The sequence below is a fragment of the Aquarana catesbeiana genome, linkage group LG01 (assembly GCF_042186555.1).
Source record: "Aquarana catesbeiana isolate 2022-GZ linkage group LG01, ASM4218655v1, whole genome shotgun sequence".
Taxonomy (NCBI): Eukaryota; Metazoa; Chordata; class Amphibia; order Anura; family Ranidae; genus Aquarana; species Aquarana catesbeiana.
In genome coordinates this window covers 383,254,245-383,279,645 of record NC_133324.1, presented here as the reverse complement: position 1 = coordinate 383,279,645, position 25,401 = coordinate 383,254,245, and the positions used below count along the sequence as shown (strand labels likewise).

General features: G+C 42.6%; 1 protein-coding gene across 2 annotated transcripts in view; it reads left to right on the top strand.

The window, feature by feature from the left end:
- CEP78 (centrosomal protein 78) overlaps nucleotides 1-25,401 on the top strand; it is a 109,622-nt gene that overhangs the window by 8,692 nt on the left and 75,529 nt on the right. For both annotated transcript variants that reach the window (XM_073633885.1, XM_073633875.1), the window contains exons 3-5: nucleotides 975-1,150; nucleotides 12,238-12,310; nucleotides 19,809-19,912. In XM_073633885.1, the coding sequence (XP_073489986.1) occupies nucleotides 975-1,150; nucleotides 12,238-12,310; nucleotides 19,809-19,912 (353 nt within the window). The remainder of the gene's footprint in view (nucleotides 1-974; nucleotides 1,151-12,237; nucleotides 12,311-19,808; nucleotides 19,913-25,401) is intronic.

Sequence of the window (25,401 nt, the reverse complement as noted above, 5' to 3'; positions counted from 1 at the left end):
GAATGCATGGACAGCGATTCCAAAGGGCTACAACACGGGCATTTTTAACCCTTTCTTGGACTGCTAGCGTGGTTAAAAGCGCCGCTAAAACGATGGAAAAGTGCTGCTAAAACAACGGCGTGGCTCCAGTGTGAAAGTGCCCTTAAAGAGAGTGTAACCCCTTTATGATGGAGGGTAAAACAAATCTTAATTCGTGAACACAATTTTGCAACTTTGACAAGTGTTTGTAAAACTGTACATATCACAACTACTTGGTGTATCCAGGTAGATTATGCCTTTTTTTGGGGGGGCTTTCATTGTGTGGTAAGTGGTAATAAATATCTCCCTTTTATTTTATTTAATTTATTTACCTGTATATTTCTTGCTATTCCCATAACCTACCACCAAAGCACAACCCAAATTAAAGGTTTCAGTTCCGGGCGTTTGCAGTAATGCCAAATATGTGTATGTTGTTAGTAGCCATAGTAGGGCCCAGAAACAATGGTGTGCATTTTTGCTTTTTTTACCCTACCTAAAACACACTGATGCTAAGTTTAAAAAAAAATGTAATCGTACCTAAATACACAGACCCTGACCTTTTTTATACCAATTTTTGACTGTACAGTGACTGATCACTGTGATAGCCAATCAGAGACTATTAAAGCATTCGGGCCTCCTGGTTCCTGATCGTTAGTCAAGATCCGTGGTTTTCAGTAAGCAGAGAGGCCCAATCGCACTCCAGCATCCAGTGCACGCAGGAGTCTACAGGCAATGAAATGCAAATGAGGACCTCATGCTTGCATACAATGCAATTAGGCTTTCATCACGGTTGGTTCCATAAATGTAAGAAATAGTTTGGTATTTGATATAGCGGTAGTGTGTCAGCACAGGAATGAAGGCAAGTGTTTTTTCTTGCTCACTAGAATGCTGTATGAGTTTCTTCAACACCAAACATTTAATTTTAAGTGTATAATATTTCATATTTGAACTGTCAGATTCTGAAAAACATGGAATCCACTTTCGAAGACGTATTCCACCTATTCGATCAAAGGACATGACTTTCCAGCTATGCCGAGCCCTTGCAGCATGTTTGAATGTGTCGAGCTCTTTGAAAGAGGTGGAGCTCCATGGATTGCCATTAAGGGAAAGAGACTTGAAAATGCTAGCTAAGGCAAGTATTTTAAATACTAGTGTGTTCATCCATCTCCTCAATAAAACAATTTGGGTAAATATTTTTGAAAAGTGTTCCCCTTCAGTAAAATGTACATTTCAAAGTGTCTTACAGGGCTATTCAAGCTAATGCTAATGGCCACATCTGCAACTACTTTAGAAGATTTATATAGCATTCTGGTGCCCAATCAAACACAGCAAAGGGCCTGAATTTAAAAAAAAACATGATCAGGTTGCTTAGGGTGCAGCTCAGCGACCTAATGATTAGCACTTCTGGCTTGCAGCATTGAGGTCCTTCATTCGAGGTTCATTCCTGACTCTAGCTACATGGAGTTTGCATGTTTTTCCTGTGCTTGACTAGGTTTGCTCCTGTACTTCAAAGTCATGCTTGTAGGTTAGTTGGCTCCTGCTAGAAATTGGACCTAGTATGATATTCTACTGAGTGTGCCCAAGAGCTCTGCCTCATCATCTGCCCCAACAGCAGACAAAGTGCTTTAAGTCCCCACAAATAACATAAATTATTATTAATAAAAAAACTTTTACGAGAAGCATCAAATCTTGTTGCTTCTCCAGTTTTGATCTGTTTTTGTTTGCTCCACTCTTTATAAACTAGCTTGGGCCAAAATGGTGCACATAATTGATTGATTATAATTGATAGTCGGGTTACTCACACATCTAAGGACTGTGTGGTTTACCTGCATTTATTTTCCTAAAATACAGTATCTCACAAAAGTGAGTACACCCCTCACATTTTTGTAAATATTTTATTATATCTTTTCATGTGACAACACTGAAGAAATGACACTTTACTACAATGTAAAGTAGTGAGTGTATAGCTTGTATAACAGTGTAAATTTGCTGTCCCCTCAAAATAACTCAACATACAGCCATTAATGTCTAAACCACTGGCAACAAAAGTGAGTACACCCCTAAGTGAAAATGTCCAAATTAGCCATTCCCCCCCCCCCCCCAGTGTCATGTGACTCGTTAGTGTTACAAGGTCTCAGGTGTGAATGGGGAGCAGGTGTGTTAAATTTGGTGTTATCAGTCTCACTCTCTCATACTGGTCACTGGAAGTTCAACATGGCAACTCATAGCAAAGAACTGAAAAAAAGAATTGTTGCTCTACATAAAGATGGCGTAGGCTATAAGAAGATTGCCAAGACCCTGAAACTGAGCTGCAGCATGGTGGCAAGACCATACAGCGGTTTAACAGGACAGGTTCCACTCAGAACAGGCCTCACCATGATCTACCAAAGAAGTTGAGTGCACATGCTCAGCGTCATATCCAGAGGTTGTCTTTGGGAAATAGATGTATAAGTGCTGCCAGCATTGCTGCAGAGGTTGAAGGGGTGGGGGAGTCAACCTGTCAATGCTCAGACCATATGCCGCACACTGCATCAAATTGGTCTGCATGGCTGTCGTCCCAGAAGGAAGACTCTTCTAAAGATGATGCACAAGAAAGCCCGCAAACAGTTTTCTGAAGAGAAGCAGACTAAGGACATGGATTACTGGAACCGTGTCCTTGGTCTAATGAGACCAAGATAAAATTATTTGGTTCAGATGGTGTCAATCGTGTGTGGCGGCAACTAGGTGAGGAGTACAAAGACCAGTGTGTCTTGCCTACAGTCAAGCATAGTGGTGGGAGTGTCATGGTCTGGGGGCTGCATGAGTGCTGCCGGCACTGGGGAGCTACAGTTCATTGGGGGAATCATGAATGCCAACATGTACGGTGACATATTGAAGCAGAGCATGATCCCCTCCCTTTGGTGACTGGGGCGCAAGGCAGTATTCCAACATGATTACGACCCAAAACGCACCTCCAAGATGACCACTGCCTTGCTAAAGAAGCTGAGGATAAAGATGATGGACTGGCCAAGCATGTCTCTAGACCTAAACCCTATTGAGCATCTGTGGGGCATCCTCAAATGCAAGGTGGAGGATCGCAAGGTCTCTAACATCCACCAGCTCCGTGATGTCGTCATGGAGGAGTGGAAGAGGACTCCAGTGGCAACCTGTGAAGCTCTGGTGAACTCCATGCCCAAGAGGGTTAAAGGGTTTGTAAAGGTAAAAGTTTTTTCACCTTAATGCATAGAATGCATTAAGGTGAAAGAACATCTAACAACACCGGCCCCCCCAGCCCCCCCAATTTTACTTACCTGACCCCTCAAAAGTCCCGCGCTCGCCCCAACATCCTCTTCATTGCTCAGCCTGGCTGTTGATTGGCTAGAGTGGATGGATTGAAAGCAGCGCAGCCATTGGCTCGCGCTGCTGTCAATCACATCCAATGACGCGGCGCGCTGGGGGCGGGGCCGAGTGATACAGTGAGCGGCCGCCGGCTGTATCACGGGAGCGCGCCCGCAAGCACTCAAGACCATGCGAGGGAGCTCGCATGAAAGTGTTGAGTCTTTGCAGGGGGGAAGCCGAGACACTTGCTGAGCGACCCCAGAAGACCAGGTTTGGGGCCACTCTGTGCAAAACGAGCTGCACAGTGGAGGTAAGTATAACATGTTTGTTATTTAAAAAAAAAAAAAAATTATCTTTAGTGATCCTTTAAGGCAGTGCTGGAAAATAATGATGGCCACACAAAATATTGACACTTTGGGCCCAATTTGGACATTTTCACTTAGGGGTGCATTCACTATTGTTGCCAGTGGTTTAGACATTAATGGCTGTGTGTTGAGTTATTTTGAGGGGACAGCAAATTTACACTCACTACTGTATTTTACATTGTAGGAAAGTATAATTTCTTCAGTGTTGTCACATGAAAAGATATAATATTTTTAAAAATGTGAGAGGTATGTATACTCCCTTTTGTGAGATACTGTATAGTGCTTTTGTCATTTTTTTCAAATGACATTTCACATTTTTGTTTGCTATTCATAACCTCAACAATTGTGTTGGAACTGTAATGACTCCCTTTTGTCCCAGGCTACTTCTGCCGTAGTATGTCTAGTCTTTATCCAGTTGAGAGCATTTCTTATTTTTTTGTACATATTCTACATATTTCTGTGATATATTTACAAATAGAGATTTTTTTTTTCAGATTGAAGCTTATAACATGTGCAGCATTACTGAAATATATAAGGGCATGTCTACTGTTCCATAAGCCACAAAACAGGCTGGACCACCACTTAATGTGATTAAAGTGAACAAATAAAGTGATTGCAAAGGCAGAAGGTTTTTTATCTTAATGCATTCTGTGCATTAAGTTAAAAAGCCTTATGTGTGCAGCAGCCCCCCTCAGCGCCCCCAATACTTACCTGAGCCCTATCTCTATCCAGCGATGTCCATGAGTGCCTCGGCCATCCGGGACTCTCCCTCCTGATTGGCTAAGACACAGCAGCGGTGCCATTGGCTTCCGTTGCTGTCAATCAAAGTCAGACAATCAGGAGAGAGAGGAGCGGGGCTGAACCACAGCTTTGTGTCTGAATGGATACACGGAGGTGGAGCTCGGCTCGGGTGCCCCCATATCAAGCTGCTTGCTATAGGGGCACTCGACAGAAGGGAGGGGTCAGGAGCTACAAACAGGGACCCAAGAAGAGGAGGATCCAGGCTGCCCTGTGCAAAACCACTGCACAGAGCAGGTAAGTATAATATGTTTGTTATTTTTAATAGAAAAAACATGAGACTTTACAATCACTTTCAAGGCATTTTAGTTGTATTTTTTTTCAATTTGGCCTTAAAGAGAAGCTGGTTATGGTATAAAACCCCCCTTCCATCAGTTCCATGGCATATTAGACCGGGGGAGGTGGTGATTGTGGAGTCATTACTGTAGATTCTCATGTGGACCTTTCACTTTGTGGCTTTCAGCTGGTTTAAGGGTTCAGACTGAATGAGGTCCCAGGAAGTCTTCAATAAATAAAGGCTCCTTTTTTTTTTTTTTTTTTTTTTTTTTTTAGTTTTGTTTAAAGTGGGAAAGGGTTGGAACATCTGTCTAGTTTTTATTTAAGCGTGATCAGTGTTGGGGGTGTGGCCTGACACCGCATGTAGTAGGACGCTTATACACGGAGCTCTGTCCATTAATCCTGTGAACTAGCTAATCCTCCGACTCACCGGCACCCATCTGGATCCAGAATTACCTGCCTTAGAAGCCCAGGCTCCTGGCATCATGTCTCCAACCAAGGCACAGAAAATAGCCTCGGCGAAACTCGAACAATACCGCCAACAGGACAGGGAAGAAACGGAGGAAGATGACGGCGCCGTGAAGACTGGGGCAGATCCGCTGGCGGGAGACAGACAGGCTCCTGGAAGCCATCATGTTTTGTCGTACCTCTCTCACAGCACAAATTGAGGAGGTCAAGGTCGATATATCCCTGATCAGACAGGATCTCCAGAAGGTTCGTGAAAGGGTTAAGACCGCGGAAACCCGGATATGCACAGTGGAAGATGCCATACCACCATTGTAGACAGGGTCAGACTGTATGCAGCAGCAGATACACCAGCTTCTCATCAAACAGGACAACATGGAGAACAGGCTCAGGAGGTAATCTGCACTTTATCGGTCTACCTGAGGGGGAAGAAGGTAAGGACCCTACCATGCTTTTTGAACAACTATTAGTGACATCTTATGGAAGAGATGCCTTCTCCCCCTTGTTGGCAATAGAGAGAGCACACCGCATGCCAGCCAGACCCGCTCCACAGGGTGCTCCCCCTCACACATTTATTGTCAAATTCCTTAATTTCGGGAATGTTAAAGTCTCCATCTTCCCAGATTTCTCGGCGGAGGTCTAGCACCGCTGCCAGGGCTTCATGGAGGCTAAACGCAGGCTGCGAGACCATCATTTTAAATACTCCATGCTGTTCCCTGCACGTCTGAGGGTGGAACATGAAGGCCGCACCATCTTTTTTGAAGCCCCAGAGGATGTGGTTAACTGGCTGAAACGCAGAGCAACCCCTGAGAAAGCTAACTGATTATGCCCTGGTCATGATGTTCTATGTTTCCCCCTTTTTGTTTCACTAGTCATCATGGAGGGTTTCTCATTCATGGCCTGGCACCCTTCAATACAGGCAGTATGGCTGGGAGACTTTAACACCACGTTGAACCCCACCCTGGACAGGCTTCAGCCCACTGGGTCGACCACGGGACACAAAATTCTCGAAACTTATCACCGCCTTCCATTTGGTAGACACTTGGCTCCATAGATTTCCTCACACACAGTCCTAGTCCTGCTCCTCGTCTACCCACAACTCTATGTCACGTATTGATTTTATTTTAGTATTCCAGAGACTCACACCACGGCTATCAGACACGCGCTTTAGTCCCAGGCTGCTTTTGGACCATAGCCCCTATTGGATTACCCTAATGCCACGTACACACGGTCGGAATTTCCAACAACAAATGTTCGATGTGAGCTTGTTGTCAGAAATTCCGACCGTGTGTAGGCTCCATCGAACATTTGTTGTCGGAAAATTCCAACAACAAAAATTTGAGAGCTGGTTCTCAAATTTTCCGACAACAAAATCTGTTGTCGTGTTGGAAATTCCGATCATGTGTACATGATTCCAACGCATAAAATTCCACGCATGCTCGGAATCAAGCAGAAGAGCCGCACTGGCTATTGAACTTAATTTTTCTTAGCTCGCCGTATGTGTTGTACGTCACCGCGTTCTTGACGTAAGGAATTTCCGACAACATTTGTGCGACCGTGTGTATGTAACACAAATTTGAGCCAACATCCGTCGGAAATAAATCCAGGATTCTGTTGTCGGAATGTCCGATCGTGTGTAAGCGACATAAGTGTACCCACTGACAAACCACCACACACGTGGAGTTTGAACCCCTTATGGCTCTCATTATTGCTGGAAGACGAAGAGCTCCCAAACAAATGGAAGACGTACCTTGCAGAGAATGACCAGACTGCTTCTCCAGCAGCAGTCTGGGATCCCTTCAAACCCTAAGCATGCGCATCCCTAATCCCCCGCATTAATAAGGTTAAGACAGACTCTGCTGGTGCCTTTGACAAGGCGGTAGCAGAGCTGTCCTCCACAGAATGAGAATACGTGACTAACCCGTCCCCAGCTAAGGCGAACCAACTTAAACTGCAGACTAGACTAGTAACCCAGTTACAGTTTGAGAAAGCCAGACAAAAACAATTTTTTGCTAAACAAAAATTGTTTGAGTATGGGGAGAAGGCTGGCAAATCACTAGCGTATTTGGTGCACAGTGAAGATAGGCCCCCAGTGGTCATTTCCCTATATGGACCTACGGGCCAACAGATCACAGACCCGCCTAGTGTAACCTCAATGTTCAGGGACTTCTTTTCAGACCTATACACATCGACAGTATCCACTGACTCGGCCACAATGGACTCCTTAATAAACTGTGTGTGTGTCACCGGCGCAAAACAACCCCTAATTGCTCAAACAATATTACATACTAACTGTTGAGGGTGCTGCATTCAAAAAAAACCCTTCATTTAGATGGGTAGGAAATGCTGGTTGATATGTGTGAATGCGCTACTCCCGTAATTTACCACCACCTGCAATGCTTTTTAACTATTACTCATAGATTTTTCATGTGCATGAAATTTTAAAACTTTAGATCAATAAACCATATAATCATTCAATACATATACATAAAACAAAAAGTCCTTCAAACGTGCTGCAAAATCTTGTAACCATTAACGTGACTGGCGTGCTCCTATGTTGCTTCAATATTCATATGTGACTGAGTGGGACCCTCCACCATTCAGATTGGCCACTCACCAGATACTTCACTAGAGGTACGCCTTTGGTTCATTCAAGGGATAACCACTCCACCTAGGCACCACTTCTCACCGGCTAAAACATGGACTCTAATGCTCCTCATATGAAAGCATAGGGACAAAAGGCGATCATAGCGCAATATGTTTGAACCATTTATTTTAAAATACAAAGTGTAAAATAATCACTCACATTAAAAAGTGCCCTCGAGCCGGCACGAAGCTTATCCAGCAGTTACGGACGGGTAAATGGCTGTTAGCATGGTCCGCCTGGTGATAATGTGCGGCCTCCACGCTCGGCTTGCGCTCCAAGCCTCGTTACCGTTCTCGTCCGGTCACGTGATGCAAAAAACTCTCCCAGCAGCCTCTACGCGTTTCGCATCATCAAATGCGTCATCAGGAAGCTTCCTGATGACGCATTTGATGATGCGAAACGCGTAGAGGCTGCTGGGAGAGTTTTTTTGCATCACGTGACCGGACGAGAACGGTAACGAGGCTTGGAGCGCAAGCCGAGCGTGGAGGCCGCACATTATCACCAGGCGGACCATGCTAACAGCCATTTACCCGTCCGTAACTGCTGGATAAGCTTCGTGCCGGCTCGAGGGCACTTTTTAATGTGAGTGATTATTTTACACTTTGTATTTTAAAATAAATGGTTCAAACATATTGCGCTATGATCGCCTTTTGTCCCTATGCTTTCATATGAGGAGCATTAGAGTCCATGTTTTAGCCGGTGAGAAGTGGTGCCTAGGTGGAGTGGTTATCCCTTGAATGAACCAAAGGCGTACCTCTAGTGAAGTATCTGGTGAGTGGCCAATCTGAATGGTGGAGGGTCCCACTCAGTCACATATGAATATTGAAGCAACATAGGAGCACGCCAGTCACGTTAATGGTTACAAGATTTTGCAGCACGTTTGAAGGACTTTTTGTTTTATGTATATGTATTGAATGATTATATGGTTTATTGATCTAAAGTTTTAAAATTTCATGCACATGAAAAATCTATGAGTAATAGTTAAAAAGCATTGCAGGTGGTGGTAAATTACGGGAGTAGCGCATTCACACATATCAACCACAATGGACTCCTACCTAGGCGACCTCATCTTCCCTCAGTTGACGAAAGACCAGGTTGATCTTTTAGAAGCGCCACTCACAACGGACGAAATAACGACGGCTTTTGCCAGCTTCGCCAGGTCTAAGGTCCCAGGATCTGATGGCCTACCTATAGAATTTTATTCCCAATTCAGTGAGATACTTACCCCTAAACTTCAGACCCTCTATAATCATTTGCTTGAGGCCCAGACACTGCCACCTTCCATGAGGGAGGCAACCATAGTTCTTATACCCAAACCGGGGAAGGATCCAGGCTATCCGGAGTCCTATCGCCCCATTTCACTCTTGCAAGTGGATATTTAAAATCTTAGCCAAGGTCCTGTCTATTCGTCTTAATCAGGTCATACTATCTCTTATACACCCTGACCAGGCAGGATTCATGCCTGGCCGTAACACCTCCTTCAATCTGAGGAAAGTATATATCAATCTGCAAGCTACACACGCTGACGTAGGTTCCCGGGTAGTGGTGACCCTTGATACAGCAAAAGCGTTTGATTCAGTGGAATAGAGGTATCTCTGGAAATGCTTGGAGGGCTGTTTTTATTAAGTGGGTCCAATTACTGTATTAGGCTCCCACAGCAAGGGTGGTGGCGAATGGCTGGACGTCTTTTGATGTTTGACCTCAGTAGACAGGGCTGCCTACTTTCCCCACTACTATATGCCCTGGCTGCGGAACCCCTGGCCATGTCCAACCGAGCTGACCCGGAGATCAGGGGGCTGACGATGGGAACCCTGACAGAAAAAATCAGTATGTATGCGGACGACACACTCTTGTACCTTGCTGACTCGGGCCCTTCCCTCCGAACAGCACTGCAGACGATTGAACGCTTTGGGACTTTTTCTGGACTTAAAATTAATTGGGGAAAGTCCCAAATTTTACCACTGGATAGTTTCCCACCCTCTGAGTCCCAAACGAGACTACCATTGCAACGGGTTAATACTATTAAATACCTGGGGATCAACATCTCCAGAACACCAGCAGACTTTCTTTCCCTCGATATTGAGCCCCTATTTTCCCTTGTTAAATCTAAAATACATGCCTGGTCCCGGTTGCTCCTTGGAGTATGGGGTCGTATTAATTTAATTAAAATGGTTCTCCTGTCTAAAATTTTGTATATACTATGGCATACCTACCCTTGAAACACTTTAAGATCCTTGAAGCTCTTCTTAAGCCCTTTGTTTGGGGAGCTAATAGACACAAACTTGCCTGGCAGACTCTCAAAAACTCCACGGACCTAGGGGGCACAGCCCTTCCAGACTTTAACCTGTACTATATTGCGTCCCAACTGTCTCAACTATTCCATTTGGACAATACAGACAGGGAAAGATTCAGTACTCTACTGTGCTTGACTTGGGCTCAGCGCACCAGGGACCCGATATATGCCACAGCAGTGGGCCTCAGCTGCGCAGAGCCCAAGGGAGATGGGAAATCACTAATTGGCAATACTACGAAACAACGACTACACTCCATTATGGCATAACAAAAGTCTTCCAGAATTCCTTCATATACAAAACACAGAAACCTGGACCACGCAGGAAATATACTATTTACACCACCTGCTGTCCGATGGTACCCTTAAGCCCTTTAACACGCTGAGAGAGGAATTTTCACTTCACAATCGCATGTTTTATACAGGTGCGCCATGCGACCCAAACCCAATTTCCACAATCCCTTCCTCAACCTACACCTAATCCTATTATGGCAATAGTTAAAAATACAGACCCCCAAAGGCTGACCTCAACCTTCTACAACATGCTTTCGACACCTGCTGCTACCAAACTAGCCTTTGATTTGAAACCTCGCTGGGAGCGGGAGGTAGGCCCAATGGAGGACGAGGAATGGGAGGAGGCACTGGAGTCCTGCAAGGCAGTGTCTCCTAAGCTGTCCGAAGGCTTTCCCAGATCTACATACTCCACCGGGCATATTTCATCCCCCTTAGGGTAGCTAGATGTAAACGTGGACATTCCACCATGTGTCTGTTGTGTGGCCAGGACACAGGCATGTTTTTCCATCTCATCTGGACTTGCCCTAAAATACAGGGCTTATGGACACAAGTTTTAACCTTCGTACATGATACCATGGGCTCCCCAATAGCACTGGACCCGGAACAGTAGTGCCTACTTGGGATATTTCCCAGCACTGTCAACAAATTCACCAAGATATTCCTTCACGAAACCCTGTTTTCAGTTAGGAAGGTTAATGCTAGGAAATGGATGAGGCCGTTACCTCCTACCTTCACAGATTGGAAGGTGGATGTAAACAGTGCCCTACCATACAAGAAATGTATCTATGTTAACTGAGGTTGTCCCGCTAAATGTAATAAAATATGGGACCGCTGGCTCCAAGAATCGGAAACCTGCACCTGAACACAATATGCCTAGCTGAAATTAATACTCGGATGCATGCTAATAGACACCATCTTTTATTATATTGTGTTATGACTTGTACTCTTGCTGACTATTCCCGATCAATCTGTAACCTAACATATACCAGTATAGAATACAACATTCTACTTATGATGACCATGATGTATGTATCTTATACAAGCTTAACATGTTTGTATCTATTACTCAATAAAAAACTTTGTTCAAGTTAAAAAAAAAAGAGTGATCAGTGTTTTTATACATCCATACTTATACATAGGCATGTTCCTGTGATTCACAGGTTGTTTTTTTTCATCACTAATAAATATTATGTGTGCTTTAGCTTAGAATCTTTATATTGTTATAGCAAAACATGAGTTAATAAGCCTACTTTTGCTGTTTACATTAAAGTGGAGTTCCGCCTTAAAAAAAAAAAATTTAAAGTCAGCAGCTACAAATACTGCAGCTGTGACTTTTTAAAATAAGGACACTTACCTGTCCAGGGCACCCACGATGTCCCCACCTGATGCCGACCCATCCCTCAGCTCCGGGTGGAGGCGCCGGCATCTTCAGTAAGAGAATCACGGCCTGTTTCCTACTGCGAATGCGCGAGTCGCACTGCACGTTCTGAATGATCCCTGCTGTCTTCTGGGATCTGTGTGTCTCGCAGAAGACAACAGGAGGGGCTGGACATGGCGTAGATCGCCGCAGATACTGCGGAGCTCTTTCGTCGGAAGTGGGAGCAAATACCTGGATTAGACAGGTATCTGCCCCCCCCCCCCCCAAAAGGTGCCAAATGTGACACTGGAGGGGGGGAGGAACTGGATCAGCGGAAGTTTAATTTCTGGGTGGAATGCTACTTTAATTTTACAGGGTAATGATAGGAATTTTGTTTTTCTTGCTATAGGGTTTGGCTGCCTCAAAATCTTTGGAGAGCGTGTCATTGTCATATTCATCATGTGGAGATGAAGGACTAGAAAGTGAGTATTTATTTTGATGACCTGATCAATATTTTTTTTTTCTTTTAACCACTTCAATATTGGGCACTCCCCCCCCCTTCCTGCCCAGGCCAATTTTCAGCTTTCACCTCTGTCGCATTTTAAATGACAATTTCGCAGTCATGCAACACTGTACCCAAACTATTTTTTATCATTTTGTTCCCACAAATAGAGCTTTCTTCTGGTGGTATTTGATCACCTCTGGGGTTTTCATTTTTTGCTAAACAAATAAAAAAAGACCACATTTTTTTTTAACCACTTAAGCCCCGGACCATTTGGCTGTCCAAAGACCAGAGCACTTTTTGCAATTTGGCACTGCGTCGCTTTAACTGACAATTGCGCGGTCCTGCGACGTGGCTCCCAAACAAAATTGATGTCCTTTTTTTCCCCATAAATAGAGCTTTCTTTTGGTGGTATTTGATCGCCTCTGCGGTTTTTATTTTTTGCGCTATAAACAAAAAAATAGCGAAATTTTTGAAAAAAAAAACGCATTATTTTTTACTTTTTGCCATAAGAAATATCCCAAAAAATATAAAATTTTTTTTTTTCCCTCAGTCGATACATATTCTTCTACATATTTTTGGTAAAAAAAAATCGCAATAAGCGTTTATTGATTGGTTTGCACAAAAGTTATAGCGTCTACAAAATAGGGGATAGTTTTATGGCATTTTTATTAAAATTTTTTTTTTTTACTAGTAATGGCGGCGATCAGCGATTTTTATCATGACTGCAACATTATGGCGGACACATCGGACACTTTTGGCGCGATTTTGGGACCATTCACATTTATACAGCGATCAGTTCAATTAAAAATGCATTGATTACTGTGTAAATATGACTGGCAGTGAAGGGGTTAAGTGTGTCCTAGGGAGTGATTCTGGGGAAATGCTTGTTTAAATAAGTATTTCCCCGTTCTTCCTCTTCGTGAGACGATCGCAGGTATACCCGTGGACATCGTGTCCGCGGGACCAGCGAACACACTCTCGGAGGTCGTGTCGGATGCGCGTGCCTGCAAACCGCTTCTCAAAGGGCAACGTACAGGTACGGTAATCTGCCTGTATGTGCCCTTCTGCCGGCGTATATTGGAGTGAGCCAGTCGGCAAGCTGTTAAAAAAGTTTTTCTTTGTTTTTGTTATAAAATTTTGTAAATAAGTAAGTTTTCTCCTACACTGATGAGGTGGCACTAATGAGGTGACACTGGGCACTGATGATGAGGCACTAATATGCATTATTGATGGGCATTCATAGGCGGCACTGATGGGCACTCATAGGCGGCACTGATGGGCACTCATAGGCGGCACTGATGGGCACTCATAGGCGGCACTGATGGGCACTGATAGGTGTCACGGATTGGCACTGATGGGCACTGATAGATGGCTCTGATAGACAGCACTGATGAGGAGGCACTGGCAGGCATTACTGATGAGCACTGATTGGCACCTCTAATGGGCACTGATTGGCATACCTGGTGGTCCTGGGTGGATATCCCTGGTGGGCAGAGTGGTCATCTCCCTGGGGGGAGCTGCACTGATAATTAATCAGACCCCAACCTGTCAGGAGAGCAGCCGATCGGCTCTCCTCTACTTGTGTCTGTCAGCGCGAGTGGAGGAAAAGCTGATACATGACTCCTCCGGTTTACGCTGTGATTGGACACAGCTGAACACATGGTAAAAGGCCTGCGTCAGAGGCTATTTACCGAGATCGGTCATGCGGTGTGTCAGACTAACACACCATACCAACGATATGTGGTTAAATTTGGCTTTGGCTTATTAAAGTTATTCAGTCTAGTATTTTTCATTATGGCCTTTAGTTTGTTGCATTCTTTATTTAAAATTTTTATTATACTACACAACATGGTATACATACAGTATGAAGAGAGCACTGTATAAGGCACATTTTGTACACCAAAAATACATGTCCTGTGAAGTAAGAAGACATTTGTCATGTGTTTCAAAGATTCATACGGAAGAGGACACGGTTATAGGGCATCGGTAAAAAAAATTGTTTTTCAAACGGGATGTAAATCCTAAGGTCCTCTCATCACATAATATCTCAGAAATCTATATGCATGGTTATGAGTAGACCAAAACATTGGTACATCAAGCCTAAATATAGACCCCTAAGTGTCTTAGCACTGATGTTTTTATAGGATGTTACAGGTATTAAGTTAGGGTAGAGGAAAAATGCCGGTGTTTTCGGTATTGTATGTTTTTAACATCTTTGAATGTTTGTGTTATCTCATGTACTTGCATCGAGAAATTTTTGTAGTGCCAATGCAAGACCAAAAGGTATGTAACAAGTCCTTGGGTCCTTGTACACATCTCCAGCATGTTGCTGGTGAAGCAGGGTAGATGGCATTGGATACTGTTGGGGTACTATACCAACGGGTGACAATCTTATAGGCCCCTTTCGCACGATCAGACCGTTTAGGTCCGCCTGTCAGTTTTGACGGCGGACCTGAACGGGCGCTCCATGTTAGCCTATGGAGCGACGGATGTCAGCGGAGACATGTCCGCTGACATCCGACCCGGTCCGATTCGCTAAAAGCAGACAGATGGCCCTATGTCCAGATCCGTCGCTGGCGGATCGGATCGGGGGAGATCTGACGAAAACGGACATGCTGTCCGTTTTCATCCGATCCCTCCATAGGCAGCAGCGGCGCCTGACAAGCCCCTCCCCGCTCAGTGAGCAGAGAGGGACCTGTCATCCGCCGGCTCAGCGGAGATCAACGGACTGATCTCCTGCTGAGCCGGCGAACCGAGGCGGGCTACGTGGAAACAGAGTCCGTCTCGTGTGAATGAGGCCTTATAGTCAGATTCCTGAAATGTATTACTTTACTTTTGGAGGATTTTTATGACATGGTAGTTAACTTTGAAAAAACAATTTGTAAGAACGGGAGATCGCATGTTGAACTGGCTCAACTATTTGACATTCCCTTTGCTGGAGCTGGCAAGGATTGGAGGAAATGGATAACTTTTAGTATTTTCTAGGATGACAATTCATACAAATTATACAATTTTCTTGTTCATTTTCATTTTAAATTTACCTTCAACTATGTAGTGAAAGGGCCTGCCTGATGGAATACAAATTGAAAGTGTTTAGGTTTGACATATTATATGGTTTAGGTAAATCTAAAGAAAAAATCTACTAGAAAATTTGTATAATGTATGGCCAGCCTTAAAAAGTATTTTGTATTTTACATGCCTCACAGATCTTTTGGTTTACGCAAAATGGTGTGTTTTAAGCATGCCAGTTTGAAAGACCAGACAAAGTTCTTTTATGTGAGACTGGAGAGCCGTAAATTAGGGTACGAAAATATGAATCTAGATTGTCTGGAGGAGATATAGTATATGAGGAATAACATTTTGCTCAATGATATTGCATTTCCCAATCCAAGATAATCTTTCAGGAACCAGGTAGTGGATTGTTGCAGGGTGTTTGTCTTCACTGAATGTTTTCTTTATGCAGACAGAGAGCACATCAAAGTCAATTTTAGTTGGGATATATATCAAAGGAGTTCCTGCTGGCATGGTATAGGGGTACACTCCCTGTTGCTGGGCCAGTTGGGAAGAAGATGGTTTGTCCAATGGGTCGCTTCCCTCTGGGTCTGGTGGTTGATGTAAGTCTCACTGTGAGCTGTCCTCTGATCCATACGGGTCTGGCAATGGTGTGCCCAGTGATCTGATCTCGCGTGCAGAAGTGAAACGAGTGGGTGCTATCTTGGTTACAGAGAGGTCAGAATTGTGGGGTGAGAAAAAATGGTAGATGGCCAGCTACGAGGTGTCCCTGCATCAGTCACCAGATTGTTTGTTTTTGTTTAGGCTTAACAAACCAGCTATGTTTGGCAAGATATGAAGTGCACTGTGAGCAAAAAATACCGTCTGTTGCTCCAGAGCTCCAATTGTATGCTGCTCACTTAGCCATGTTCTGAACACACCCACGTTCTAGCCATTTTTAAGCTTGCCAGTTGGCATGTATTAGGCATACACAAACTTGTCTTTCACAAGGTGATCTGCACCAGAGACGTCGCTTTCAAAACTTGCTTAAACCTCTTTTTCATTATTTTTTTTACCAAGCAGTATAAAGTATTGTGCCACAGATATGCTCATTTTCAATTGTGGGTTCCCAAAAATTTTGGTAGGCCTAAAAAACACTGTTGGAAAAAAATCTGTTGATTAAGTATAGGTAAGTGAGAATTGCATTAGACCAACTGTTTAGAGCAGCAAAAAGGTGACATGGCATACCCAGAATATGCTTGCAGGCTGTCCCAAGGGTCTGCCATTTTGATGCAATCACTTGTATTCCTCCTGTTTTGGCTAGTTTAAATACTTAGAATAATACAATTAAGCTCATATTTGAAGAATTAGCAATAGTAGGTTTGCCATTTTCTTGTGAACTTGATTCTGTAAGTAAGAAATCCATTTTCTACTTTTTTTTTTTTTTTTTTTCTATTTGGCATTTGTACATTCTATATCAGCGATATGCAATTAGTAGACCTCCAGCTATTGCAAAACTACAAGTCCCATCATGCCTCTGCCTCTGGGTGTTATGCTTGTGGCTGTCAGAGTCTTGTTATGCCTCATGGGACTTGTAGTTCTGCAACAGCTGGAGGTCTGCTAATTGCATATCCCTGTTCTGTATATTTCATCTATTATGTGATGTTCATATTTGAAGCCCCAACATTATTGTAGGAATCTGTTTTTCCTTTAGCCTAGTAAATGAATGCATTGCAACTTTTACTCGTATACCTCCAGCCAGCAGCACAAATATACAACATGAATGTTTCACAGTAGCTTCTGACCTCACCTGTCTGAGAAGATCCATACAAAGTTATGTCCAGAATATGATTCTTCTTAATCATGCAGTACATTATTTGACTTGGGGGTTCAATCAAAATGACTTGGCATCATAAAGAGATATTTATGTACTCTCTGATCTTCACAAGCTGCTTTGCTTGTGTGTTTTAAAAAGAGCTTGAGCTGTAGATTGCACAAGCAATGGACACAGTGAGTCATTCTCGGCAGTATTTCCTCCAGTGACTTGCTGCTTTTATTTTGAGGAATTCATATCTGCAGTTTCCCGGTTTCCATGGAGATCAGAGGAGTATAAATTTAAAATTGTATTTTTGAATCTGCAACGCCTTGTACGATCAGCTGTTTGATGTGCTGCAGTATGTGAATTAATGAACTTTAAATGGAGCAATCACTCAGTAAAAAACAGCAGTCTCCCATCTGTGAACTCTAATCCCATATCTTTCTAATGCATTCTCATCTGTCCATTTCTAAAACGTTTAATGTTGTCAAAATGCTGCCTTTGCGTTAAGCGTGGTATTAAAGTGCCAGTTCTCTTAACATGTATATCTCAGTTTTTCGGTAGATGGCAGAATGCTCAATCGGCCATCAGTGAGGGACCCTAATATTGTACTCTTATGCCCCGTACACACGGTCGGACTTTGTTCGGACATTCCGACAACAAAATCCTAGGATTTTTTCTGACGGATGTTGGCTCAAACTTGTCTTGCATACACACGGTCACACAAAGTTGTCGGAAAATCCGATCAATCTAAACGCGGTGACGTAAAACACGTACGTCGGGACTATAAACGGGGCAGTGGCCAATAGCTTTCATCTCTTTATTTATTCTGAGCATGCGTGGCACTTTGTCCATCGGATTTGTGTACACACGATCGGAATTTCCGACAACTGATTTTGTTGTCGGAAAATTTTATATCCTGCTCTCAAACTTTGTGTGTCGGAAAATCCGATGGAAAATGTGTGATGGAGCCTACACACGGCTGGAATTTCTGACAACAAGGTCCTATCACACATTTTCCGTCAGAAAATCCGACCGTGTGTACGAGGCATTACAGCATTGCCTTCCTGCCATGATCATTACAAGCTGGTCTCCTTCACCCTGGTGGATTTTACCTATATTTTGTATTATGGAGACTGCAATAGTCTGTGGGTTGAGATGTTTGCTGCAGTAGGACACTGGAGATACTTTGTGATGCTAGTGTGGATGGGGCAAGAGGAAGAAAAAACAGATGAAGCTGTAAAGATTAAAATAATTCCTCATTTCCATGTTTTCTCTTAAGTAAATTAAGTTTTTTTTTTTTTAATTCTATTTTTATCCATCTTTGTCCCATGTTCCAAGAGAGAAACTGTCTCTAAAGTGAGGAAAATTTCTATAAGTTGTCATTGGAAAAGTATCTCCATTGGAAGTATATGATAAAAAAAAGAGGGTGTACTAATGCGCAAACCAACGACTCTAGAATTTAACCTAACAAGTAGCTGCCAACATCAATGGTGTTCCCACACTAAAAAGATTTGAAAAATATAAGAATGTGGCGCTTACTCAAAATAAATAAACCTCGCCTCATATAATGATGGATAAAGAACCAATCAATGTGCAAATATGCAAAAATATAAATAGCATCATAACAATGCAGATAATGCAATATAAGAATAATAAAGCTTCATATATATATATATATATATATATATATATATATATATATATATATATATATATATATATATATATATATAATGAAATAAAGGGCATGTAATGTGCAAACTTATACAGATAAATATTTCCAATGAAAATATGTGCAATCTGAACAACGAAGTGATTAATGTGCTAATAACAATAAATAGACTCCAAAAGCATGTGCAAAAAATAAGTCCCATTTAAAGTGCAGATGAATCCAGCATATATAGTGACATATATCCAATAGTGAAAAAAAAGTTCATCCAAAGAAAGTGCAAGTGCCAAATGTCCAAGGAGATTCCACAGTCCGAGGTGCGTAAATGGTCCGCCCTAGCCTCTCACCTCAAACAGATCAAAAATGCGCCTTTCTGCTACATGCAGGTTCCACAGCAAACTATTTTATTATATATATATATATATATATATATATATATATATATATATATATATATATATATATATATATATATATATATATATGAAGCTTTATTATTCTTATATTGCATTATCTGCATTGTTATTACGCTATTTATATTTTTGCATATTTGCACATTGATTGGTTCTTTATCCATCATTATATGTGAGGTTTATTTACTTTGAGTAAGTGCCACATTCTTATATTTTTCAAATCTCCATTGAAGAATTTCCTTCTATTCCTGTTCTGGGACAAAAATTTAAACAGGGGATTTTCCATAATTTTCAGTCCTGATAACAGTGGTCACCAGGACAAATTGACAGCAATAACAACTTGACATGGGTCCAAACTTTCCCTACTCTATTCAAAAAAAAAATTGACACTTTAGAGCATTGCCAGACTTTCACTATTTCTGTTTGTCAATTATACTGAATGCCACAGCAAAATATGTCTTATTCTTATCTTTTCCTATAACCTTTTTGTTTCATGTTGGTTTCATTGTTTTTTTTTTTTTTTTTTATGTTGGTTGACATTTTTTTTTCTCTTTCTAATTATGAATATTCTCTCTTCTTGTAGTTATCTGTCAAAGTGTGAAAAATTCGCCAACAATCAAAATGGTTAATTTTACTGGATGCAATCTCACATGGCGTGGAGCCGAATTTATTGCAAGTATTATCAAGGTGAAATAAATCTAAACTTTTGTGCTAATACAATATATAATTAACAAGCAGCACTCATAAGACTAATATATAGTTTCTGTATACACCTTTTCCAAGATAATGTGGCACTTGAACACAACATGAACTTCTATACACCTCCCTGAAGACCAAACTGCAGACAAATGTGACTGCCACAAAAAAGTAAAAATAGATGACTTTCTAGATGGGTTGGACCTCAAGAAAACAGAGAAAAAAGCACTTGATCATATTACATATCACATTTGAAATGCCAAAGCCTTTCCAGGGAATCCCATTGTACACACATGTATACTGCAGATTGCACAGTGTACTCATATACAGACTCCAAACAGGCAACCATTGTTTTATATAATATATATGAGAGAGAGAGCGAACTGAATTCAGAGTGATGAGGTAAAATTCTAGCTCTGTTTTAGGCACACAACAAGCGACCTACCTGACAAAAGCAGACTTATATGTGTCACAATTACTCAGACAATTAATGGCTTTAGCACAACTATCTTTGCCCGGGGCTCAGACGCCACACCTCTTTTCCCACTACAATTTCTCTGCCTGAATCAGATCCCAATATGCCTGCCCTAGATGAAGCAGACACGGAAGAGGATGAAGAGGACATGGAGGCTATTTTGGAGGAATCTGCAGAACATTTTTCTTCCCCCAGATTGTAGCTACCGTATATTGAAGCGAGAGCTTCACACAACTTGCTTGCCAACATAGAGGAGCTCACTGCTGCTATCTGCAGATGCCTTAGCATTATGCAGCTTGATTATCCTCAAAATTTGAATTCCTCTTTGGGTGCAAAGAGACCTGCAAAATCTTTTAAAACATTCCCTGTTCATGAACAAATGGAATGTGCAGTTTGGAGCACTCCAGACAGGATTTTTATTCCCCCCAGGTCTTTGCCAAACTAAATCTAGTGAGAAAATAATTCACAAAGCAGCAGTTTATTCCTGTAGTTGATGCTGACATGTCTGTGTTAAACATCTCACCATACCTACTGCAGATAGAAAGCCCTGCAACCAGCTCTTGCTGCAGTCTCACTATGTCAAGCTGCAGCTAACACGGCTAGGGCAATAAACAACCAATATGACCCTGTTTTCCAGCATTGTGCTTTACAAGAGCAATTACAGCAGTTAGTGACTGCTCTACTTTTTTGTGTGGATTCTCCAGAACATGTTAGGAGACAAATTTCAAGATTGGCCCTACTTTCCATTCACATGCGTTGAATCTTGTGACTAAATGCCTGGACAGCGGAAGCTGCCTTTAAGAAACGCTTCACACATATGCCTTATCAAGAAAGGTGTTTGTTTGGAGAGGTACTTGACAAGTTCATCAAAGATGTCACAGAAAGAAAGGTTTTACTCTTACAGCGAAAGATCCTAACCCCCCTTCCTCAGGAGCCTCTACCTTCTCAAAATGCAGATCATCTAACTGCTGTACCCAGGCTTCAACTTCAAAACCCCAAAACCTCAGTGGATGACCTGGGCCACAAAACCCAGCAAGTCTTCCCAAAAGCCTTCTTCCAAATGAAAGTGCACCCTTTCTCCTGTGAGTGGAGAATGTCTGTTAGTTCGCAGCCCTCCTCAGAAAGGAAAATCCAGTATAAACTACAAAAAAGCACACAGGAAGGCACAAATGCCTAGTGCATTGCCAGAGATTTATTGTGTGGAACAAAAACATAAACACGTGGGTACTCAAAGTTAGACATAAAGAAGGCATTAAAAGCATATGTAGCACAATCCAGGAATCACATGATGAACAAGGGAAGCCGAGCTGCTAGTAAGCTGACACATTTTCCAGGACGCACCTTCTTCCTCAGAACTAAGCCAACCAGCAAATGGTACTCAGATTTATATGTTGTTCTCTTTACTCACAAATGCACTTCTGTGTGACCCATGTGGGGGGGTGGGGGTGGAAATTAGGTCACAGACCGGGTCAAAGGTTAGCCTGAAAAACGCCTCTATAATCTATGGCTGGCGAACCATGACATACCCACTGAGAATGGGCCTCGGTTCCATGCTCCATAGATGGAGTCCTGACCGGCCTATATCCAGCACTGCACAGCTCCATGAAAAAGGAAAAAGAAAATGATCAAGATGGCTGCTGGAACGCACCAGCTACCTCCTGTTTGTAGCAACAATCCTTTAGCACAAGCCTCGGATGTATAATAATTCCCTTGGTCTCAATTCAGGCTAATCTACACTTTCCCTCCAGTGGGAATTCTGCTTCATCTGCTCAAAAGATAGAGTAAAAGAAGAAAACAGTGATTCTAATTGCACTGAAACAGCCCAGAAGAGCTTGGTACACAGATATACAGAATATATATATATATATATATATATATATATATATATATATATATATATATATATAGACTTCTAGCAGATAACCCCAGGCCTCCTCCCAATAGGCAAGATCTGCTATCTCAAGACCCTCTATTTCATCCTGTTTCAGAGTCCATGACTAAGTCTTAATGGCTGTTGCCAGGTCTTAAAAGATAAAGAAGTCTGTTTTTCTTACCTTGCTAAAAGCAAGAAGATGCTATTGTACCTGGAAATTCATCTTTGCCTTGTGTGAAAAGTCCCAGAGAGTATTCTGTGCCTCACATTTTGGTCTTCCTACAATCAATTGTTGACCAGAACTTGGCCTTAAGCACTCTGAAAGCACAGGTTTTGACCTTGTCCATTCTCTGTCAAAGATCCCTGGCTTTGCTCTCCCTTGTTAAAAACTTTCTTCAAGGTGTATCTCACAATACACCCTAATTTCAGCACTGTGTACTACTTGTGCATCTCAACTTGGTTCTGTCTGCACTGCAATAACCATACTTTGAGCCCATCAGGACAATTAACTTAGACAACCTCTCCTGCAAAGGAGCCTGTTTGCTATCACAGGTGTGTCTCTAAGTTAGTGTCTCTCTCCTGTAAGTTGTAAGGGTTGAGTGAAATGAAGGCAAAGTTGTCAGCCATTTCAAACATTTAAAGTGATGGTAAAGTTATTTTTAAATAACAAATATGTCATACTTGCATACTCTGTGCGATGGTTTTGCACAGAGTAGCCCTAAACCTCCTCTTCTGGGGTCCCCTACTAACGCCCCTGGCTCCTTTTTTGACATAGGAAGCCGCTTCCTATGGGAGCATTCGTGTGGGCTCACTCTCATAGACACACACACAGCCCTGTTCGGCCCCGCTCCCTCCTCACTGGATTTGATTGACAGCAGCAGAAGCCAATGGCCCCCTGCTGCCCCTCTGTCGTGAGAGGTGAGAAGTGAGAAATGCTACTCTCGGGCACAGCGCTGGATTGAGATCGGGCTCATGTAAATATTTAGTTTCCACACTCCTGGAACATGTTTTCAGAAGACAGCGAGCCGAAGCCCACTGTGGGGATCCGCCCACATGCCTGGACCGGCACCTGGCTCAGCCTCTCGGCAAGCCGCTGAGAGCCTGAGCCAGACGCTCCCGCCCCCTCCACAGCCAAGCATTCCAGTGAGCATAGGGGGGCAGTGCAGACAGCGGTGACTGAAAGTCCCCAGCTCTCTGCTCAGGAAGCCGTGAGAACCGAGAGATCAGCGGTGTTAGATTTCTTGGTTCTCAGTGTTAGACCTGGTGGAGGAAAACTCTTCTCTATGCCTTTTCTGGTTTAGTTTGACTTTGTTATTAGAGGCTTGACTTCTCAGGTTTTTGGGCCAACCTCCTTTTCGGACAGGATGCATAGAAATTAGTAGGGCTGAGCCTGGGAGTCGGGGGAAGTCAAACCCTTGTTAAATCAGGAGTAAATTCATTGGTGGGGGTGAGCTTTAGCCATAATGTGCAAGTATGCACAACATACTTACAGATTATGGCATGCACATCTCTCCTTCTCTGCTGCTTACCAGTGGACCAGTGGGTGGTCACTAATGATGTAACTTCTACACATGTATGTAGCAGTCACATCGTTTCTGGTATCTAGTTCTATTTTCAGCATGCAGTCTACACAGAAAACAAAAAGTCACCAGGTGCTAGGGAAAATGTTTAAACTCAATTACACAGTACAGGACATGGGCTGAATATTCTAAAGCTGGCCATACATGGATCGAAATTTGGCCAGTTCAGCAGGGACTATCCGCATTTCAATCCATGTATGGGCACTGTTGTTGTATAGAACTCGATCAACCTATCGACTTCTGTACAACTGCCCTATTAGATTTTCGCCACTATAACCAGCAGTGCTGAGCAATTTATTCTGATGGCGGGGAAGTTTCCCCGTTGTCAAATTACAATAACTCAGTGGGGAGAATTCCCCCATCCACCTTAAATGTGTGGATGGACTAATCAAGTCAGTTTTTCTTTTTGTTCAACCTGAAACCTGCTGGTTGAAATAAAAAAAATGAATCCTCTTTGGGCTGCCATAGGCCTTGAGTTATAGGCTAGTATCTTTTAGCTGATTGTATACCGGCAAACTTACATTGTGGGGCAGAAGCAGGCAAAATCCTACCTGTGTAAGCCTATCTGTTCAAAGTGCCTTGATATTCAGGCATAGAGGGGGTAATCAAAGTTTACTGCAGGTAAGTGCAGGCATCTCTAATGGTCATCATACATGTTACAATCTGACAAAACAATCTCTGTGCAAACGAGTTTAGAACTACAAAAAGTGCGTACATTGAGAACCTACCTAAACTATCCAATCAATTTGTATCCAATCAGGTAACCCCTTTCACCACATAGTTGGTAGATCTATAATGAAGATTGTTCAATCTGATTGTCCTGTTTGTGAGCTTAGGTAGCAGCAGAGAGACAGTTTAAAGTCAAACTAAATCAGAGAGGCTCACAATAGAGGCACTATCCTCTTTGGAAGACTTTTTTTACCTTTTTAAATGTTTATATTGGCTGATGGGTCCATGGAAGTTGGAAGTAAAGGCTAATTTAAGTCTGCCTAAAAACCATGCCCCCCTACGCATACCTATGCTGCATACGGGTTATTAATAGAGTTCAGTGTAAATTACTTTTTTTTGTTTTTGCTATTTAAACCAGCTTTGCTGCTGTCATGTGTTCAGGGAGATGCAGCTTCCCCGTGACAGCAAGTGGTTGCCTCAGGGGATGGGAGGGAGCACGGACATTAGGGGGCAATGGAAGCCAGCGAGCGATGTCATGGCTCTGTGAATTCAGCCCCGTTGAGTGCTCCCTAACACAGGGAAGCTGCAGCTTCTCAATCATGTGACTGCACCAAAGTTGATTAAAAAAAAAGGTATTTACACTGATCTCTTTTATAAATGGTATGCAGCATAGGTGTGGGGAGATAGAGGCATTGCATTTAAGCAGACTTTTATTTGTCATTACTTTCACTTTAAATATACATTTTCTTGACCTAAAAATGGTTGCTCAGCTGTCTTTGGCAGCCTCAACTTCACTATGTTGTTGGGAAGAAACCGGAGTACAGTAAAATAACTAAATAATCCCTCCATGTTCTATGCAATAACTATTTTGCTATGGACATGG